General features: G+C 41.1%; 1 protein-coding gene across 1 annotated transcript in view; it reads left to right on the top strand.

Annotated features, from left to right (window-relative positions):
* ARHGAP10 (Rho GTPase activating protein 10) overlaps positions 1–19,044 on the top strand; it is a 183,960-nt gene extending 164,916 nt beyond the window's left edge. Inside the window, exons 22-23 of the mRNA XM_060246668.1 lie at positions 6–97; positions 17,782–19,044. Of these exons, the coding sequence (XP_060102651.1) occupies positions 6–97; positions 17,782–17,870 (181 nt within the window). The 3' untranslated portion in view covers positions 17,871–19,044. The remainder of the gene's footprint in view (positions 1–5; positions 98–17,781) is intronic.
* The last annotated feature ends 1,420 nt before the right edge of the window (positions 19,045–20,464 follow it).

The raw sequence follows: 20,464 nt of genomic DNA, 5'->3' as shown, positions 1-20,464 counted from the left end.
TACAGTATTGTCAGCAGAAAAGCAAGAGCAGTCTATCCATGTGAAGCAGAACATAGCTCCGAATTATCTTTTCAAATTGGGGCAGTTTTTGAAGATGGTAAGTTTTAAGAAAGATAACTATTTTAAAGTTTTTTTTAAAAGTGCCTTTCACTGCATTGGGTGTATTATGAGAATGAGATAGATATTTGTAAAAATAAATAGATCACTGAGTTTGATTCATGAAGGTATTGTAAGAGGGTGTAAGAAGAAGACACTTTGTTGCATCCATCTCCCTCCACCTTAAGTATTAGAGAAAAGTAACATTCAGGATGTAAGCCCATATAGTAGCCTTTTAAATTTTCCGTAAGGCAACCTATTGGGTATATAAAATACATTTCATTGAGGCAAGCCAGAACTACATGTGAAATGCACAGGTGTGCATAAATACTTTGTTAGTACAGTTTACAGTATCTCGCTATATTTAAAGGTAAAATATGGTTGGATGCCAACAGAGTGAATTGATCACTGATAGAACTGGCATGTAGAATTGTTAAAGTCAAATAGCTCAATGGAAATGTCAACCTAGTGTGCTGCAGTAGTGAAAAACGCAAACTGTGTTAGGGATTATTAGGAAAGGGATTGAAAATAAAATGACTGATATTATAATGCCCCTTTATAGATCTGTGGTGAGGCCTCAGTTGGAATACTATGTATAGTTCTGGTCACCATATCTCAAAAAAGACATTGCAGAACTGGAAAAAGTACAGAGGAGGGCACAAAGATGATTAGGAGGTTGGAATATCTTCCCTGTGAGTGAAGAGTCTGGGACTTTTCAGTTAAAAAAAAAGATGACTAAGTGTGTGTGGGGGCACGATGAAGGTTTATAAAATTATGTACAGGGTGGAGAGAGTTGACAAGGAGAAATTTTTCTCCATCTCCCGAAATACTGGAACTCAAGGGCATCCAATGAAGCTGATGAGCAGTAGGTTCAGGACAGACAAAAGGAAATACTCTGTGTAGAATTATTAAAATGTGTAATTCATTGCCAGAGGATGTAGTGATGACCACAGGAACAAATAGTTTTAAAAGGGGATTAGACAGATTCTTGGCACTAGTCCTCTGAATCCCAGAACCAGGAGGAAAAATCAGGGGAAGGGCTCAGCCTCTGTGTCTTCTAGAGGAACTTGTTGACACAGGATGCTGGATTAGATGGACCATTGGTCTGATCCAGAAGGGCTCTTGTGTTAAATGTTTAAAGTCACTGTATAATGTTTAATACAGAATTGTACTACCCCAGCACAATATGGTATGAAACTATTTCCAGGGAGTCCTGAGCTCATGGAGGAGCTTCTAGGACTCTGGTGGATGGCTTACAATATGGATAGATTCAACAGTGATCAGATAATCCAAAAATTACAACTCCAAATGTCCTTGTTTGTTATTCTTCCCAAGTAGAAATATATACCTATTTGCAGGAATAACAACAGCAATAGGAGAAAACATTTCACCTTTCTATACAGAGAGCTTTGGATTGCTGCCAGTCTTTTCCATTCTTCCCTGGTGTAGGACTAAACTCTTTAATCCCTTTCTCTCAGATGCTCCTCTCTGAGAAGTAGGGCCTCACAATTTCATCTCTAACTCAGCAGCCAGTGAGTCAGCCACTTAGCTGTAGAAATTCAATTAAAAAAACATTTATCACTTTACATGGGTTCCTGCTGAGGGGTTCACAAGTTACACTGAATACATTGTAGTGTGAATAGATAGGGCTCTGGGGCCAATAAAGAGGCCAGAATATAGCAGGTACCCTGTGTGTTGTCTTAGGGAAATAGTGGTTTAGGGACTTGTGAGGGGATTTAGGGAAACACACAAGCTAACCATATTTCAGTAGGCTAAGATTCATGGCTTCAAGGAGAAGTTCCAAACTAAATTATTTTTTTCTTCACTGTCTTTGACAGAAGTAGCCTGTCACTTTGGTAAAGCTGTAGGTATGTGAACTTATAACTGTATTAGAGTGGAAATCTGCTGTCACTTGCTGTACTAACCAGTAACTTGCTACATCCCTTGTCTTATCCCCAAATCTCCAAACACTGAATCCTTCTAAAGAAGAGACAAAAACGTATTGTTTTGTGAAAGGAAAGTGTTGGTATGAGCCACTCCAGGTAGGGTTTCCAGCCTCCTAGTGGGGCCTTGAGATCTGCCAGTCTCATCTTCAGAGGACAGAGATCATTCTCCCTAGAGAAACTGGCTGCTTTGAATGGCATTATACCCTGCCAGGGTCCCTCCTTTCTCCAAACCCTACCTTCCATAGGCTGCACTCCAAATCTCCAGAAATTTCCCAACCCAGAATTGGTAATCTTAAATGCAGGAGAAGGGGACGGTGGAAGCAGTAGAAAGCACCTCAGATTCCTGTTCTACTTTCCTAGACTTCTTCCACAGTGGTGTGACTCGCAAGTGAGCTGGGAAGACATTTAAGTGTGAGTCACGCTGTGGCAGTGGCACAACTCAGCAAGTCAATTGAGAAGGCATTTAAAGGCTCCTTTTAATTTCAGTTTTTCAGTGATCCATTTTGCTCCCATCCCCACTTGAAAGCAGGAGGAGTGAAAGGGATTGATGAAATGGTTTGCATCTATTTCAGCCTGACAACCTAACAAAATGATTTTTTTCTCTGTCTCTGACAGAAGCAGTATTACAATCTAACAGTCTGAAATGGCTTGCAAAAGCCATTTAAAGGGTGCCGATTTGCTGCTTGGACTCCAATCCCATGTGGCACCTCCTTGCAAAAGCCATTTAAAGGTAACATTCCCTGTAAATGGCTTTTGGAAGATATCCCCCTCCCCTTTCCATTCTGCTGGCATTGGGGAGCTGCCACCAGCAGAAAGGAAGGAGGGAAGATCTCTCAGGAAGCATTCTATCAGGTTGCAGCCATGATGGAATATTTTTCCCTGTGGGACCTTTGTGCACTCTGTAGGGTCAAAAGACATTCCACTAGTATAATTTTGGTGAACTCTACCACCAAAACTGTTGATTTCCATGCCAAAAGTGTTGGTTTTGCTAACTAACTGTGTATTGAGTTTTAAATTGGATTTTATTATTGTTATTGTACATATATGTTGTTAGTTGCCCAAAGCACCTCATTCTGGGGCAGGGATGGGGTAAAAATCTAATAAAATAAATAAAATAAAATAAATTAATAAAATAAATGATATGGAGCTCTTAGGGAGGACTGCTTCTAGAAGTGGCACTACTCTTACCTGACTGTGGTAGCTGCAAATAGCTGGCTGCTTTGCTTTTGTTTTTGTTGCGCAAAGGCTTCTTAGAGCCATGTGCATTAGAGAGTCAGTGCTGGTCTAGGATCTGAGATGCCTGGGTTTAAGGTTGCCAGGTGTAACTCAGAAAATACCTGGGGACTTTGGGGGTGGTCCAGGAGACTTTCCCATTCCATAAAATTAATAAATGAAAATACAGCAGTGCAATTCCTCTGAATACAGTCTTCATTTCCTCATTCCCCAGCAGTTGGCTCTTTTCCTTTCCTGCAGCTTCGCAGACTAACTGGGAATAGCCATGTGGCTCTGCTGGCTCGCCCTGCCGGCTTGCCCTGCCCCTATTCAGCCTTTCTCCTACTAAGAGGGCACACATACCTACCAAGTTTCCAAGCTTCTTCTAAGCCTTCCAGCACATGGTGGCTGTTGGCAGTAAGGAGCCTGCAGAACTGGGGGATCCGCCATTGGGATCTCGGGACTGGCAAGCCTACCTGGGTTGTAATTCTCACTGTGCCATGAAACTTGCTGGGTGACCCTGGGCCAGCCGCAACATCACATGATTGTGATCACAAGAAGGGTAAAATGAAGAAAAATGAACTGTGTATGCTGCCCTGGACTCCTTGGAGAAAGGGTGGGATAAAAAAATGTGATAAACAATGTTGATTACTTACTGCTGAAGGAGCTTCCACTACTCTGCTGATTTCTAATGACACATCCTTGAGCCAGGACCTTCCTGAATTGTCAATGCCCCTTGCCTAACATGGTCCTTACGGGTGAGTCTGAAATGAACTATTTTGGAGCCAAATGAATTTCCCTGTGCTTATTTTGAAAGAAAACATGGAAGTTTCCATATTTCCAGTTGAGATTGAGGAAACTCAATAATGTTTTGTGGGAAAATCATAATCTAAATATGGCCCATCTCTAAGTGCACCTAACTGGCAATATTGTATGACTAGGAATAAGGACCGTTGTGACAAAAAATACAACAGGCTCTAGAAGGAGGCTCTGGGTGAGTGCCCCCCTACCCTTGCTGTCTTCCTACCCACCCAAGTGAAGACATTCACTCCCCCCCCCCTCAAGGGGAGTTTATCTCTGCCATCTGGACAGCAATTGTAATTCTGAGTAATCTCCAGCCCTCACCTGGAGATTGGCAGCAATGGTTTCCCAGGAGGAAATGGCTGATTTGGAGGGTGGAGGCTATAGCAGTGTACCTGTCTGAGGTCCCACCCCTCCTCAAACCCTACCCTCTCCAGGCTCCACCCCTCAAATCTCCAGGAATGTGCCAACCTGGAGTTGGCAACTGTTAAGTCACACTAGCTTTCATGGGGGGGAGGCTGCTGCTGACTAGGAGTAAGCAACCAAACTTTGTTAAGTCATGCCAGCCAGGTGGCATCAAGTCACCCGGAGGGTGCTGCCAGGCCTTGAATAGCCAACCTCCAGGTAGAGCCTGAAAGTCTCCTGGGATGACATCTGGACTCCAGACAGCAGATCTCTCTCTCCCTAGAAAAAATATCTGCTTTGGAGGGTGGACTCTATGGCATTATATTCAGCTGAGGATTCTCCCTTTACTAACTCCCTTTAATTTTTGCCTAGCAACAGCCTTTGGCTAGCAGCCTCCCCAGTGGCCCAATTCTCATCTGTTCTGGAGTGAAGCTGAAGAGAGGAGGGAGGGAGGGACAGGAAGGAGGTGGCTGCTACGGCCTATGAGGAAATGCTTCTTGAGGCTGCAGTAGAGTGGCAGCCGTCTCCAGTTGATGGAGAGGATGCAGAGATGCATTGGAGATGTGTCTTGTCTGAGGCAAGACTGTTTTGGCGGTTTGTTCCGTGTTCCTGCACTTGCAGTAGGCAGGGGATAGGGAAGTCAGCCAGCCAGTGAGAACCCAGAGGTGGTGATTGATGCATGATGGGCCACTCCATTTGGCCACCACCATTAAGGAATTATTATCTACGATTCCAAAAATACATGTTGGGAAGGTTTGTCATGAACTTAATCTTTTCATCTCCCCAGACCTGGCAAAATCTTCTTCTAAATGTTTAAACATGCTGAAGCAAGTAAAGAACCCATACCAGAGGTACTTTTCTGCACAAGTACAAAAAAAAAGTGGGCATAGAGGGAGGAGAAAGTATCGTTTTATATATGTATGAAACCTGCTGTTCAAAAGAATAGAGGCATACTTCACTGAAGACTTCCACAGATTTTATTTCTCTTGGTGCAGCTGCTGAAAAAAAGGTTGGCCTCCCCACAGTTACCCTCTTGTACAGAAGGAAAGAGAAGAACACCTGGCTTGCATTTTTTTATCATTAAAATACATGCCTGATATAGGTGCTTCCTGTCAAAAGTTCCCTTACAGGCAGATTGTGTCTGAGTCAGATGTGATAAAAGAGGAATTAGCTAGATGTTTAGTCTCTTCAAAGCCTTCTTCTAAAAGCAAAATTTAATTTACTGTAAGGGTGGGGATTTCAGCAAGCCTGTGAAAAAACCCTTCTAGTCAAATCCATGCTCAGCTGACGTGCATAGTTCACAACATAGGAATTCAGCTGGACATTTTCAGGCATGTTGTGCCTTGCGTCATCTTTCCTCCAAAGGGGCAAGAGAAACACTGTAAATTTCCTCCTGTTTCTGATGAAACCGTCTTAGGTCCTATTAAAACGATACCTTAGATTTATGAGAGAGCTGCTTCTTTCAAATTTCTTCCACATTACTGAAATCACAAACAAAATCTCCATGCCCATGATTTAAATAGCTGGTGAACCATCGCTCTGAACCATGCTCACAATGCTTTCTGGATTAGGTGGCCATTGCCACCAGTTCAAAACAACACAAACTGCCCAAACTGTGAGCACATTCAGCTTGCTCCTGATGTTCTTGGGAGTTGATCCATAAGCACTGGAATCAGTCAGGGTACAGGTCTTCCACATGTCTATCCTCCCTCTGCATTTTCACAGTTGTAGAGTCAATTTATTTTCTTCCATGCTGCCTTAGATAATCCGAATTTTCAAGGAAGAGTGCTACCATCATCAGTGGTATCACTATATCCCCATTTTTTTTGTGCTTGCCTTTTTGTATTGATATAATTCTTTTGTGAAGTATTTTGTGAAGTACTTCATTTGTATTAATCCTGAACCTACTGTGTCAGTTTCACTGGATGCCTCCATTCTATTGTTTTCCAAGAGAGAGAAATTTCTCTCTGCTGGCAGTCGCCATACTATTGAATTTTAATGTACTCACAGTATTAGAAGAAGCCATGATTGCTTCCATTCCATGATGGTAATGTGAAAAGGGTCTATTAGTTGCCCAGTGATAACACTTTGTGATATCCTCTTGGATATGTAGATGACTGGAATTGTACACAATACTGTCTAAATATGGTTGTACCGAAGATTTATAGAATAATATATCTTGGTCCTAACATGACCTCAGAGTGCTGATCAAAGAATTCAGACACTGGGACCAGGTATAAAAGGAGAGGTTTTTCTACAAACCTGTGAGAATCCCAAAATTAAAATGGCAGGAACTCCACCCCCATAGAGAGTAAACTCAATCAAAATGATGCTGAACTGTGATCTTGTGACAGAATATTGTGAGATCTCATCAGCAACCTAGCCCAAAGTGGAGAGTGCACCACTGGTGAATAAAAAACATCTTAATCTGGTACCTAAAAGCCACATGAGTAGGGACTCGGTGGACTTCCAGAGGAAGATATTCCACAGGTAGGGCAACATGACTGAGAAAGCCCTATACTTGATTGCAACCCATAGGTGAGAGGGCACAGAACATGTCTAGGGATTAAAGTCTTAACTGGCGGGCAGAAAGATAACCAAAGATGCTCCTTCGTATAGCTTGGCCCCAAACTAGTTTGGTATTTAAAAGAAGGAAGCATAGCTTTTGGGTTATCCTGGAAATAAATAGGCAGCCAGGGCAAATCTCTGTCTGAATCCAATTTCCAACATTTTGTATAAGTAAAGCATCTGGACAGTCTTCAATGGTAACCCTACACAGACAGCATTACAGTAATCTAGTCTGGATGTGAATAGAGTATGGATTACTGTGGCCAAATCCTATTTAAGGAACGGCTGCACCATGGAGGAAATATGGACTTCCCATCATAGGTGAGTACCAAGCTGCAGCTCCAAGCCATGACTTTTTAGGGGAAGTGGTAGAATCATAGAGTTGGAAGGTACCTCCAGGGTCTTCTAGTCCAACCCTTGCACAATGCAGGAAACTCACAAATACCTCCCCCTAAATTCACAGGATCTTCATTGCTTTGGTACTTCATTCAGAGCAGGCTGAATCTTTATTAAGCTGTGAATTTGGCTCTCTTACTATTATCCCCTGAATTTAGCTTGGATAAGCACTAATCCAAGTATTGGTTCTTGGAGGAACTTCCTTTCATTGAGAAAACTTCCATTTATTCCTGTGATATGTATTTGTACTACTTATGGATCCAAAAGAGGGTCCAATCTTGTCATCAACTAATGCTAAGTTTCCTTACAAGCCTTTGCTGGTGGGTCTTGTGAAATTACACAATGCCTACTGGCTTACTTATTGCTTGTTCCCTGAAAAAGCGTCTTGCGCTTTTAAATGTTTAACAAACTAAAAATGCACTTTTTCTCTTACATAAATATGGCTGAGACCTGTACTTCCTCCTTTAGAATCAGAACCTACCTTTCTGCTAGATGTTGATATTGGTAGAATCCATTAAGGATCAATGGCACTTCCTTTCTTAGCCACCTCTCAAACAATGAGAAAGAAGTGGTAGTTTCTAAGTGCTTTCAGGTCTGAATAATGCAGTGGCCATGGTAATTCCAAACACAAGTATTAATTATCAGAAAGAATAGCTCATTTTGTCACATACTTGCTAAATATTTATTTATTTTTGTTAAAAATACCATTCAGAAAGGTTTACAGCTATTAATCATTTCAACAATAAAGCTAGCTGAAAGAATAGCTCAAGACAAAAGCTGAAACATAGTATAAGACAGCAGCATAGCATGCCAATAAGCAGAAGCAGCTTTCCCTATTAAATTCTTAGAAAAACAGGACTTGGCACCCACGAGACTGAAGTTTTGCCAGACAAACATGCCTGGGGAAGGAATTCCATATTTGCAACACCAGAGGTCCTCTTGGGCAGCTACCGATCTAACATTTGATGGTGGGGCCACCCTGAGATGTCTCACCTGGAGTTCTTAAGTAGATTTTTATAGGGAGAGGTTTCCTCCAAGTATCCCAGCTCCAGACCATTATTGGTTTTATAGGTCAATATCCAGCACTTTGAAACTGGAAACAAATTGGAGCCAATGAAGTTCTTTGAAGGTACCCCTACCCCCAGCATGTGTGTCTTGTTTATCTTCTTCGTGGTCTCTGTGCTTCACATTCATGGGATAGAGCGCCTGCGCCGATCCCCGAATCGGTACCTAAAAAGCCCGGGGTTTTTTGCACATGGCACCAATGGGCATGTGCAGGCGTTCCAGTGCGCATGCTCGCCGGCGCCAGCTCGAGGATCCCGCCAGGTTGCTTACCTGTAACTGTAGATCTTTGAGTGCTCATCTGTACATTCACACTACCCGCCCTCCTTCCCCACTGCTGACGGTCTCCCTCCAGTAGGGGCTTCCAGCAGTCAGGAAGGAACTGGCGGGATCCTCGCGCTGGCGCCGGCGAGCATGCGCACTGGGACGCCCGCGCATGCCCGTTGATGCCGAGCACGAAAAAATCCTGGGCTTTTTAGGTACTGATTCGGCGATCGGCACAGGCGCTCTATCCCATGAGCGTGAATGCACAGATGACCACTCGAAGAGCTACAGTTACAGGTAAGCAACCTGTCTTTCCCATTTGTCCTTTGTTGGTCCTTCAGAGATACATCTCCTGCATGCCTGCCTACCTCTTGGTGCATTTCGCCTATGCTCAGACACCTCAAAAATTAATTCACATTCATCATTCAGTTTCAATTCCCTGATGCCTTAATAAACCTTTAAATGAAGAATTAAGATAATAATACATCATTTCTGCTGCTCTACCAATCTTTAACTATTGAAATGACAGTGCATCACTCAAATTGACATTCTGTTAGTTATCAGCCATTAAAATAACTGCTAAATTAGTGTCTGACATGAGGTGCCACTGCCATTAAAGGAAGATTTTATGTCTTCTCTTCTCTCCTACCCTCATTTCCTTTTCTGTCAACCCCTTCCTTACTGTACATCCCTTATCCTGTTTTGTTTTATTCCCTCCTTTCTTTTTCAGTGCTTCAAGTAGAAAACCTGGGTCACGGGATCCAGTTCTGATCCTTTCCCCTTTCTTGTCTGGGCTGCTTTCACCTGCTTCTTGGGCGGGGTAGGATGTGGGCAAATTTGGCTTAATGGGAAAAAAATGGCTGACAATATTTGGTGCTTACTGCCTAAAGTCCTACATGCTGATGCTAAGGAAGAGGAAGAGCAATAGGACAGAACCATGGATAGCCCTTTAGCAACTGGTGAATGGTTTTGCCAAGCAGTGTCACAGAAGGAAGAAATTGCTCAAGTAAAGCTTATAGGAAAGAGTTTGTTGTTCCTTGATCTCCATCTTACTCTTAAGCTGCTTGACCAAATAGTACTTGAGGTTTCTCTTCTGTTTTATTCTCTCACTGACTACCAAAAGCAAAACTTCCACTCAGCTTAGAGAGAATGTCCTTTCTACATAATTCTGTATGGCATGTTAAGGCTATGTGTGGAGGCTAGTATTCCAGGCTGGAAGTTTTCTAGTATGACACCTAGAACATTTAGTCCGTTTCCAAAAGCCCTGTCCTGTGCCTTCCTCCGGGCCATTTTAACAACCATCATGCAAAATTTATTTATTTATTTTATTAGAGCATTTATTTGCCGCCTTTCTACCTTGCAGAACTTGAGACAGCTTATAATATAATTAAAACTGCAAAAGACCACAGTTTAAAATCTCCAATTAGAGCTGCTAAAAAACCAAATTAGTCAAATGCAGTCCTAAATACAACTGTCTTCAGCTTAAATATTCTGCACGTTTATTCCAAATGTTTACAATTGTACTCACACCAGATATGAATAAGAGTGTGCCTTTGGTGCAAGAAGCATCTGTGCTCTTCAACTGTAACCCCCCATCATCACCCACATCACTACACTATGTTTGTTTGTAACACTCAGAAAGGAAGGAAATACTGAGACTTATACAAAACTGTTAACTGCTGACTTTTAGCTGTGGATACATTTTGGTGTTTCATTGTGGCCTTTACTCTTTATGGTAATAGAACAAAGTTTGAATCCAGTGGGACCTTTAAGACCAACATTTTTAATTCTGGGTATAAGCTTTTGTGTGCATGCACTTTGTTCTGTTGCTTCAAACCCACATGGTTACCCACTGAATAATGGAATCAAAGAGGGGGAGGGGACTTCCAGGGTCATCAAGACCTGCACAATGCAGGAAATTCAAAAGTACCTTCCCCTCACACCCAATGACCCATGTCCTATGCCCAAGATATGACAACAAAACTCCAGGATCCCTGGCTAAACTGGCCTGGAGAAAAATTGCTTCCTGACCCAAAAGTGGCAATCAGCATTTCCCTGGGCACGTAAGAAAGGGCCATGAGAACAAAGCATTGATGTTACTCTTCCTGTTCTCTTTCTCATGATCTGCCTACGTTCACAGAATCTAAGATAGAATAACCCAGTGAGAAACACTGATGGAGATAAGAGAAACAAAGCAAGCCTCTGTGCAACCTTAGCTTCAAAAATATATAGAAATTATACAACATTTACAGTGAAATATAAATATCTCAAATATACTTCATTATCAAACCCATTAGAATCTCATATTAATATCCATGCATACAGAACAAATCACAAACATAAAACAAAGAATCCCAAATACAGTCATAGATTTCAGTCTTTTCATCAATTGGAATTTTCTGTTATCAAAGTACATTCAAAAATTGCAAAATTCCACATTGAAATAAATTAGTTGTAGCAAGTCCAATTCCATGCTGAAATAAATTTGTACTTGTATTGAGAGGAGAAGCAGATTGCGACTTTGAGCTTTCTTGCCTGTAATTTGTAGAAAGCTTGTTCATAGAAAGCTTGGAAAAAGCATTAGTGAAACATAATATGGAGTACTGACCATTGCTGCTACTACAACTACAGATTTATTTCAACATGGAATTGGACTTACAATTTTGTAATGCATTTTGATAACAGAAGATTCCAATCTGTGAATAGACTGTAATTTATATGACTGTATGAACAAGGCTATTTGGGATTTTCCGTTTTTCACTTGTACTTTGTTCTATGTGCATAGATATTGATATGATTCTAATGGTTTTGATTATGAAATATATTTGAGATGTTTATTATTTCACCTTAAGTGTTGTATGATTTCTATATATTTTTGAAGCTAAGGTTGCACTGAGACTTGCTTTGTTTCTCTTAAGTTCACAGAATCAGCATTGCTGTTAGATGGTCATCAAGACTCTGTTTAAAACCTCCAAAGGAGGAGAGCCCACCTCCTCCTAAGGAAGCCTGTTCCACTGAAGAACCACTCTGTCAGGAGTTCTTCCTAATGTTGAGCCAAAAACTCTTTTAATTTCAACCCGTTGGTTCTAGTCCAACCAGAAAACAGCTCTGCACCATCCTCAATCTGACAGCCATTCAAGCACTTGTAGATGGTGATCATATCACCTCTCAGTCGTCTCCTCTCCAGGCTAAACATACCCAACTCCTTCAGTCTTTCCTCATAGGACTTGGTCTCCAGACCCCTCACCATCTTCATTGCCCTCCTGTGGACATGTTCCATCTTGTCTATATCCTTCTTAAATTGTGGTGCCCAATTCTGAGCACAGTACTCTAGGTGAGGTCTAACCAGAGCAGCGTAAAGCAATACCATCACCTCACATGATCTGGACACTATACTTCTGTTGATACAACCCAAAATCGCATTTGCTTTTTAAACTACACTGCTTCACATCACACTGCTGACTCATGTTAAGTGTATGGTCCACTAAGACCCCTAGATCCTTTTTGTCCAAACTACAGCCAAGACAAATCTCTCCCATCCTATAATTATACACTGGATTTTTCCTACCTAAATGCAGAATTTTACATTTATCCCTGTTAAAATTCATGTTATTTGTTTTAGCCCAGTTTTCCAGCCTGTCAAGATCATCCTTGACTGTCTTCTACTGTATTTGTGACCCCTCCCAATTTAGTACCATCTGCAAATTTAATAAGCATTCCCTCTATTCCTTCATCAAAATCATTTATAAAGATCTTAAACAAAGCAGGTCCCAGGACAGATCTTTGAGGCATTCCACTTGTCACTCCTCTCTAAGAGGATGAAGGACCATTCACAAGCACTCTTTGGGTGTGATCTGTCAACCAGTTATAGATCCAGCTAATAGTAATAGGATTCAAATCACATTTTACCAATTTGTCAACAAGAATATTTTGTGGAACCTTATCTTACTGAAATCAAGATAAACTATGTCTACAGCATTCTCCTGATCCAGTAAGATAGTAACTTTTTTGAAAAAAGAGCTAAGGTTAGTCTGACATGACTTGTTCTTGAGAAACCCATGCTGGCTCTTAGTAATCACAGCCATCTTTCTAAATGCTCAAGTACTGACTGACTGATGATTTGTTCTAAAACTACAAATCTATCTCCTTGGTAATGTTGAGCTTGATGTCTAACATCCATGAGGGAAAAGAGTAGTAAAAGATGTACATCTTAATAAAAGATGGCCTCATTTAAATGGTAGATTATAAACATTTCAGGGGATTGTTTTAAGAGCGGGTTGCACAAATACAAAAACCATTCTTCCACCCCATGCCCATCTGGGGAAGTGGGGCTGGAGGCGAAAGTCCAAGTGGGAGAGTGTTCATGCAGAATGAACAACATGCATTCTAGTTCTTAGTTCCAACAGTATGCTTAATACCCTGCCCCCAGGTGATAACAAAGAAAATGGAATAGCTGCTTTACTGGTCAGTCAGTTTTAAATAGGGCCTTAAGCATCTCTTGAGATAATGTAGTAAGGGGCTGTTCTTTTTCAGGAACTGTTCTTGTCCAAGGAAAAGAGGCTAAAAGGACAATGTAGTTGCCAATACTTACTTGGTAATCTCTGAGTTAAAATGTCATATTTTTTGTGCATCCAATTGTAAATCTAGTTGATGAAGTTGAAGGAAATCTAGCAGACTCCCCTAATGTACTAGTCAGATCAGGATATCCTTCAAAACTGGCTAATACAGTACTTTTTGTTACTGTTTCTTCTCTGCTGTTCTAGATCCAAACTGTGTGTTTCCTTGCTCCCTAAGCTGTATACTTCATTGCTGCATTGGTGACAACCAAAATATATCCACTGCTTTGCATGTGGTGGGGAGTAGCCATAATAACTGTGGGACAACACCAGACTCCCTTTCTTCTTGGCATCCCATGTCGTCAAACCTGGCATTTACGAGTCCCAGTGTATTGCGGGCATACCCTGTAAAGCCAGCCAGCTAGCTGATCAATCACAGCTGGCATATTAACAGCCAGCCTTCTGACCATCAGCTTGCTCTGGGGCTGCTGTTGTTCCCTCATGGGCTTTGACCATGCTGCCCTAGGCCTTCTGGATAGAGGCTAGCCACCTGACATGCCTAGTTAGAACCTTTTAAAGGCCTGAGGATGAATAAGGAAGGGCTCCAATAGCTCATACTTCTAGAAGGAAGCATAGCTAGGGCAGAGGAGGTGGAATAGGTTGGTGCTCAATCAAACCAAGGGAAGTCAGTTCAGGCAAATTGGACCCAAGAGCATGATAGCCACGACCCAGGACCCAACTTTATGGTTTGTTGCTTGAATGAAAGGTGTCATTATTCTCTTTGCACCACAACTGCTTTCTTTGTGGTAAATTTGGGGTAGATATTTATAGATTTAAAAATACTCTGGTAGGGAATAGCGCAGCTCACTGAAGTAGGAGGATATATTTATCTTTCTTCAGTAAAGCAACACTACACATGGAGGCCATAGCTATTTGTTTAAAAACATTTTATTTCTGAGGAACGTTTGTGTAGCTTGGTGAGTAGATGTTTGTTATGCTGGTTGGTTGAAGAAAGTAAGATTGTTAAGGCTTATATAATTAGCAACAAAAGAGCTGACTTGTCATGTAACCTGTGAGAGCCAGTTTGATGTAGTGGTTAAGTGCGTGGACTCTTATCTGGGAGAACCAGGTTTGATTCCCCACTCCTCCAGTTGCACCTGCTGGAATGGCCTTGGGTCAGCCATAGCTCTGGCAGAGGTTGTCCTTGAAAGGGCAGCTGCTGTGAGAGCCCTCCCAGCCCCACCCACCTCACAGGGTGTCTGTTGTCGGGGGAGAAGATATAGGAGATTGTAAGCCGCTCTGAGACTCTGATTCAGAGAAAAGGGCGGGGTATAAATCTGCAATTCTTCTTCTTCTGTTACAGTTTCATTCCCCAAACCATGTATTCTGGAGATATCCCACAGATGTCAGACAGATTACTCCCTGCTTGCTCCAAAATTACCACTGTGCCACCAACTTCACTTGGTGCCTAAAATAGCTTTCATGATTAAAATGGATCCCTAATAGACCTCACACAGTGTAAAGATTTCAGTTAATACGTCAGAAGTGATGTACATAATGTTGCATGGAGGCACCATAGTGCGGCACGGAGCTATGCTTAAGCCCATTGATTTTATTCTCTGTGTGGCTGCAGTGCTTCATTTTTAGTCTTTGTAGTCTTTAAAAAACTGTACATTTGTAAAACAAATCAGTATCATTGCCTTTTCCAGCCAGGGTTAGATGTGGATGTGGCATAAACACAGAGCTGACAGGGGAATTCAGATCTTGACTGTGAAGCTAGGGATTCTGTGCTGTTTTAATGGCAAACATCTGAGTAGAATATGCCATGTGGTATTTCCACATGTTCAAAACTGGTTCTGTGTTGAATCAATTGGGATACATCTCAGACTACGCATAGAGCACTAACTATATGCTTTAAACTGGTGGCAAAATGATAGTTGATGGCAAGTGTATGGGGGAGGAGGATGCTCCTCAACTATTTAAGAGCTACAGTAGCAATTTATATTTTCCTTAGTCCTTATCTCCTGCTGATTACATGTAACTGAAGTCAGTGCACATTTTCCCCATTTCTCTACTTCCTTTTCCCTCCCCTCCCTATGTAGTTCCTGGTATAAAATATTAAATCATAAAGTTTTTTGAATAGAGGCCAATATTTCTGTTTTTATTCTGTAAAACACAATGCAGGTTGGTGATACCATATAAATAAGAATAATGGTAGTAATGTGATTTGAGAGTAGGTGTGAAAGTCTGCTATAACCCTACTTGTACTGAAATCAATCATGTGAACACAACTAAGGCAGTCTTTTTGATCCACTGTATTTCTCTTGAAACTGATTTCAAGCTAGTTCACACAACCACTGTCCTTCATCCCTGATAGCTTTTTCTTGATGAATATCTGTTGCTAGAACACTCTACCCTATGGTCATTTTCTGGTTTATCATACCCTGCAGACAATTTGGGAACATTTTCAGTGGTGCATTGAGTCAGAAGCTGAGTCTTTGTGCAGTTGCCTTACCACCTGTATTTTGCAGCCTTAGTGGCAAACTGATGGCATCCATGGATTTTTGCTATAGTTATTATAGTTCATAAACAAAAGTCCCCCAAATTGTGGTATGAATTGACCCCCACAGGATTCCCATCCCCAATTAAATGGGCAGTGAAATTGTAAACACTGGAGTCCGTTTAGCACTCTCTGTTTAATGTGTCATCATGCCATTAACAGAGATTCCATTGAGTGTTAAGATATACAGTCAGGTACGTAACCTGAGTAAACTCATTGAATGTTTTCCCATGCAATGCTTGGTGTATCCAGGCAGTTCTAATATGCTTAAGCACATCCATCACTGCTCTGAAGAATCTTTATGCAGGCCATTTCTGATGATGTCAGAGCATCCCTTTAAGATCTTTTTGTGCCCTACTGTCATGCACTGAAAATGACCAAAGGACAGGACTTTTTTTTGAGCAGGAATGCCGTTCCAGCTGGCTTGGTGTCAGGGGGTGTGGTCTAATATATAAATAAGTTCCTGCTGGTTTTTTTCTACAAAAAAGCCCTATGTGAAACAAGGGTGGTATCAGGAGGTGTGGCCTAATATGCAAATGAGTTCCTGCTGGGCTTTTTCTACCAAAAAAGCCCTGCCAAAGGATAAATGGCTTGCTAATTATTAATAGTTGTTATTTGAGAATGCCTTTTTCCTTCACATTCTTTGGGTAAACTTCAGTAAAACCTATTATGTGCTACATTTATTTTTGACACTATTGCAGAGAGCCACTGAAGCTGTATAGATTATTTTATGAATCTGCCATCTTGAAATTTTGCTTTAAATGCATGTCTAAGCAGGGTCCTCTTTGATCATTTTAGCAGTAGCATGTAAAACTCAATGAAGTAAAAAGATGATTGAGAATTGACTAAGTGGCTCTGTTGTAGTATTTGGTAAAGTTCTTAAGAGAATATTTCTTTTGTCTTGCAAAGTAGCAGCTCATAGGAAAATAGTGAAGTTATGAACCAAGTCATTTATTATGCTGAATTACTACAGTTAAAATCATTTGAAGTGCCATATTTTGCAAATCTCTTAATAACTTCAATTTTTCCAACCTCATACAGTTAAGTGGGCAGTGAATCTGGGGCACAGCTCTAAGGGAGATCTGATGTACACACCAAGCTGTTGCACATGCAAAAGACAATACTAGTAATTCCAAGTCTGGTAGTACCAGTCAGTTATAACATTGGCACTCTGTTTTTGTGCACTAGTTTCATCTTCAAGGGAGGTGAAGAACTTGTAAAAGTCCCATTCCCAATGTGAGGTGGGAGGGGTGAGGATGAAAAGTAAACAGCTAAGCAGAGAAAGTGTTACACAGACCATATCCCTCAAAGCTGGGGGCGGGGGGTGTCTCCCAGTTAAGAATCCAGCCTCCTCCAGAGAGCCAGTTTGGTGTAGTGGTTAAGTGTGTGGATTCTTATCTGGGAGAACCGGGTTTGATTTCCCATTCCTCCACTTGCACCTGCTGGAATGACCTTGGGTCAGCCATAGCTCTCACAGAGGTTGTCCTTGAAAGGGCAGCTTGTGGGAGAGCTCTCTTAGCCCCACCTTCCTCACAGGGTGTCTGTTGTGGGAGAAGAAGATAAAGGAGATTGTAAGCTGCTCTGAGACTCTGATTCAGAGAGAAGGGCAGGGTATAAAGCTACGGTCTTCTTCTTCTGCAGGTTACCTGCTGTGAGCGTAAAATTCCACAGGGCCAGGGTAGAGGGAGAGTTGCACAACAACACATGATGAATACTTTGGCTCTCAGGCAGCAGTGTAAGAATAGGAGTTTATCTATCTTTAGAATATCTATCTGTATGTGTTTGTTGTTCACATATAGTCAATGAAGGCTGAGGATGTGGTTGAAATTTGCTGTACTTTCATGAACTGAATTGAAGCTCTATCATTGACTACTGCTCTAAACAGCTAACAACACTCTTTCTCTTTGTTCTGTAGTGCATTTTTCTCGAGAACCTGGATGGCTAGAAGGGACTCTGAATGGGAAGAAAGGACTTATTCCACAGAACTATGTCCAATTTATTTAGTTCTCTGTGTCTAATGTACAAAAAGTGTACATGGTATCCATGGATTTTTGATACAGTGATTTCTCTTGGCTTAAAATGCTTTTTATCAGCGAAGAACCTGACAATGAGATAAAGACCTTCATCCTTGTAAAAACCTAACACTTTGCCAAATTGGAATTACACAGCTGTGACTGATGCAATTTTATAAGGATGGGAAGGGTGTGTTAATTTTATAAATTTGTAAAGAATAGTAACTATCTATATATGTTTGCAAAATAGCTTGAATTTTAAAGCAAAGACTTGGTTGGTTTGTTAATCAGCCACCAGTTAAAAGAAGATTGTAAAAATGTTCACTCTGTTCTTATATTCTTAAAGCTTGAGATATTTGAAACATTCTCTGGTTACAAAAAAAAAATCACTAAACTCTTGGGAAAGGCTGCGTATATTGACAATTTATTAGCTTATTTAAATGGTGCAATTGTTGTGATTTCAAGAGGTGTCCAGTGTTAATTGTCAGTTAATTCTCTTTATTTTGAAAGAGCTTGAAAAATTGTCATTCATTGAAACCCAGACAGGGGGTGGGGGGGGTGTAACACCACTTTCAAATGTCTCTAGTGAACATACAGGTGTATAAAACAGACATGGCTTCACTGGTAATCTATTTTAAAAACCTAGACACACTGATGAGCTTTTGGCTCCTTGGATATTCTACTCAAAACTGAATGTAAACAAAACTAAAATAATTTTAGTTGCTAGTAATTTGATAACAATCTTTTGTGATGTGGAAAGTGTTAATCCTGTTGTATCTTGCTATTCTGAAAGTCAGTGTTACTTAAGCCCAAACTAGATGTAACATGTGGTTATGGAACTCTTCTGTTTTTGTTGTTGTTTCAAAGAGTCAAAAGAAGCCCCAGAAAACTGATAGTTTAAGTAGGGGAACTGGTGGTGGTGGTGAAGATAGAAGCTGCTTCCCTCCAGCTGTTTTTCTTGTCCCAAACTCTCCCTTCCCAAGCTGCTTTGCATGTATAGGGTGCCTCAGTACCCCTCAGTACATGAGAAAGTAGCTGGAAGTAGATAGTTAGGCAAGCAGCCTGGGGGGAAGAAGTAAGCAGACTCTCTCCCACCCTCCCTCAGCTTTTCAACAGCTTTCCACCCCCTTCCTCTGCATAAACTTGCCACCTCTTTTTAAATCAAAGATCACATCTGGCTTGGTTCTTGGTTCTTTAACTTTTTGCATAAGTTTAGGCACTACAGCTGAATGGAAAGTTTAAACTCATAGCAGTATTGTGAAGAAAAGAAAAATGCCAATTTGCCACAGTACACTTTTTTGATACAATTTTTCACACTTACTTTTATATACTTTGGTATAACCATAGTAATTTAATTACAGCACTTTTTAAAAAAACGTTCTTGTTTAAAATTGTGCCTCCACTTTTATGTTAACAACAGCTTAAGCTGACTTTTGATAAGCACACCCACAGTTCATTGTTTGGGTACTTGATGACTTTCAGCCCAAGGGGCAAACTGCCTTCCTTGCAAAGTGCTGTGTGAGTGATGGAAGCTCTTGCTGGAGTGGGGGGGGGGGGGGAGGGAGCTGTTTCACACATGCAGATTCTCCTTTGATGCTCCAGACAGTCAGTGAGTGGGAAATATGGATGTCTCAACCAGCTGGGATCCAGCATGTTGCAACTACTCTGGTCAGCCCTCCTCTGCATGAAATAGCTTCTTACATGAATAGGTCCACGGATATCAGATGAGATATTTGATATAATGACAGTTGGTGAAAAGAAAGGAAAGTAGTCATTAAGTCTAATCCTTATCTTTTTATAATTATTTATATAATCCTAGCTGATTTATTTACTTAAATGCTGTAAAACTTTAGTTCTGCTACCAAACTCTTTATATGACACAATGAATCGCATACCACCAACTGTGCACATGCTAATCTGTGTATGTCAGCCAGAGATCTACCATAGTGAGTTTTGATGGTGTTGCTCATGTAGTCTCTCTCTCAGGCACATGTACGTGTGCACACACAGACACACACGTCACCATCTATTCAGGAGTGTGCCTGGCAGGCCTGGGATTTGGGGCTGCTGCTAGGAAAGGGATGCTGCATATTGCATATTACCTTTCAGGAGCTTCTCACAGGCTTCAAATGAACAGTATAGCAGCAGTTATCTTTCTTCCCAAAAACTCTTGAGTGGCAAAACATTATAAGACCCACTTTGAGGGATTTGAACCCACATTCCCACAACTTTCTATGTCCAGAATTGTCTGAATATCTTAACAGATTTGTCTCCTCAAAATTGCTTATTCATTTTATTAGATAATGTTAGCAAATCTTTTGTCCTTCAAGGGCGAAATCTGCTTTGTGTCTGCATGCACTATTAAATAAATATACAATCTCCCTCCTGAATAGCTAAGATCTCCACTAAGGCTGAGTTTAGAAAAAGAAGAATCTTGTTGGAGTACCCAAAAAATTGATTGAAAAACAGAACACTTTTTACTGTGCTTTTAGATTATTTTCTTTAATGGGAAGGTTTCACTGAGAAGCATTGTCTGTTCTTTTGCCCAGAACTATAAGGCGCTTGGAGTGTGCACAAATTATTTCC

The sequence above is a fragment of the Heteronotia binoei genome, chromosome 9 (genome assembly GCF_032191835.1).
Source record: "Heteronotia binoei isolate CCM8104 ecotype False Entrance Well chromosome 9, APGP_CSIRO_Hbin_v1, whole genome shotgun sequence".
Taxonomy (NCBI): Eukaryota; Metazoa; Chordata; class Lepidosauria; order Squamata; family Gekkonidae; genus Heteronotia; species Heteronotia binoei.
Note: the sequence above shows the minus strand (reverse complement) of the source record. Positions and strands in the feature narration are given on the sequence as shown.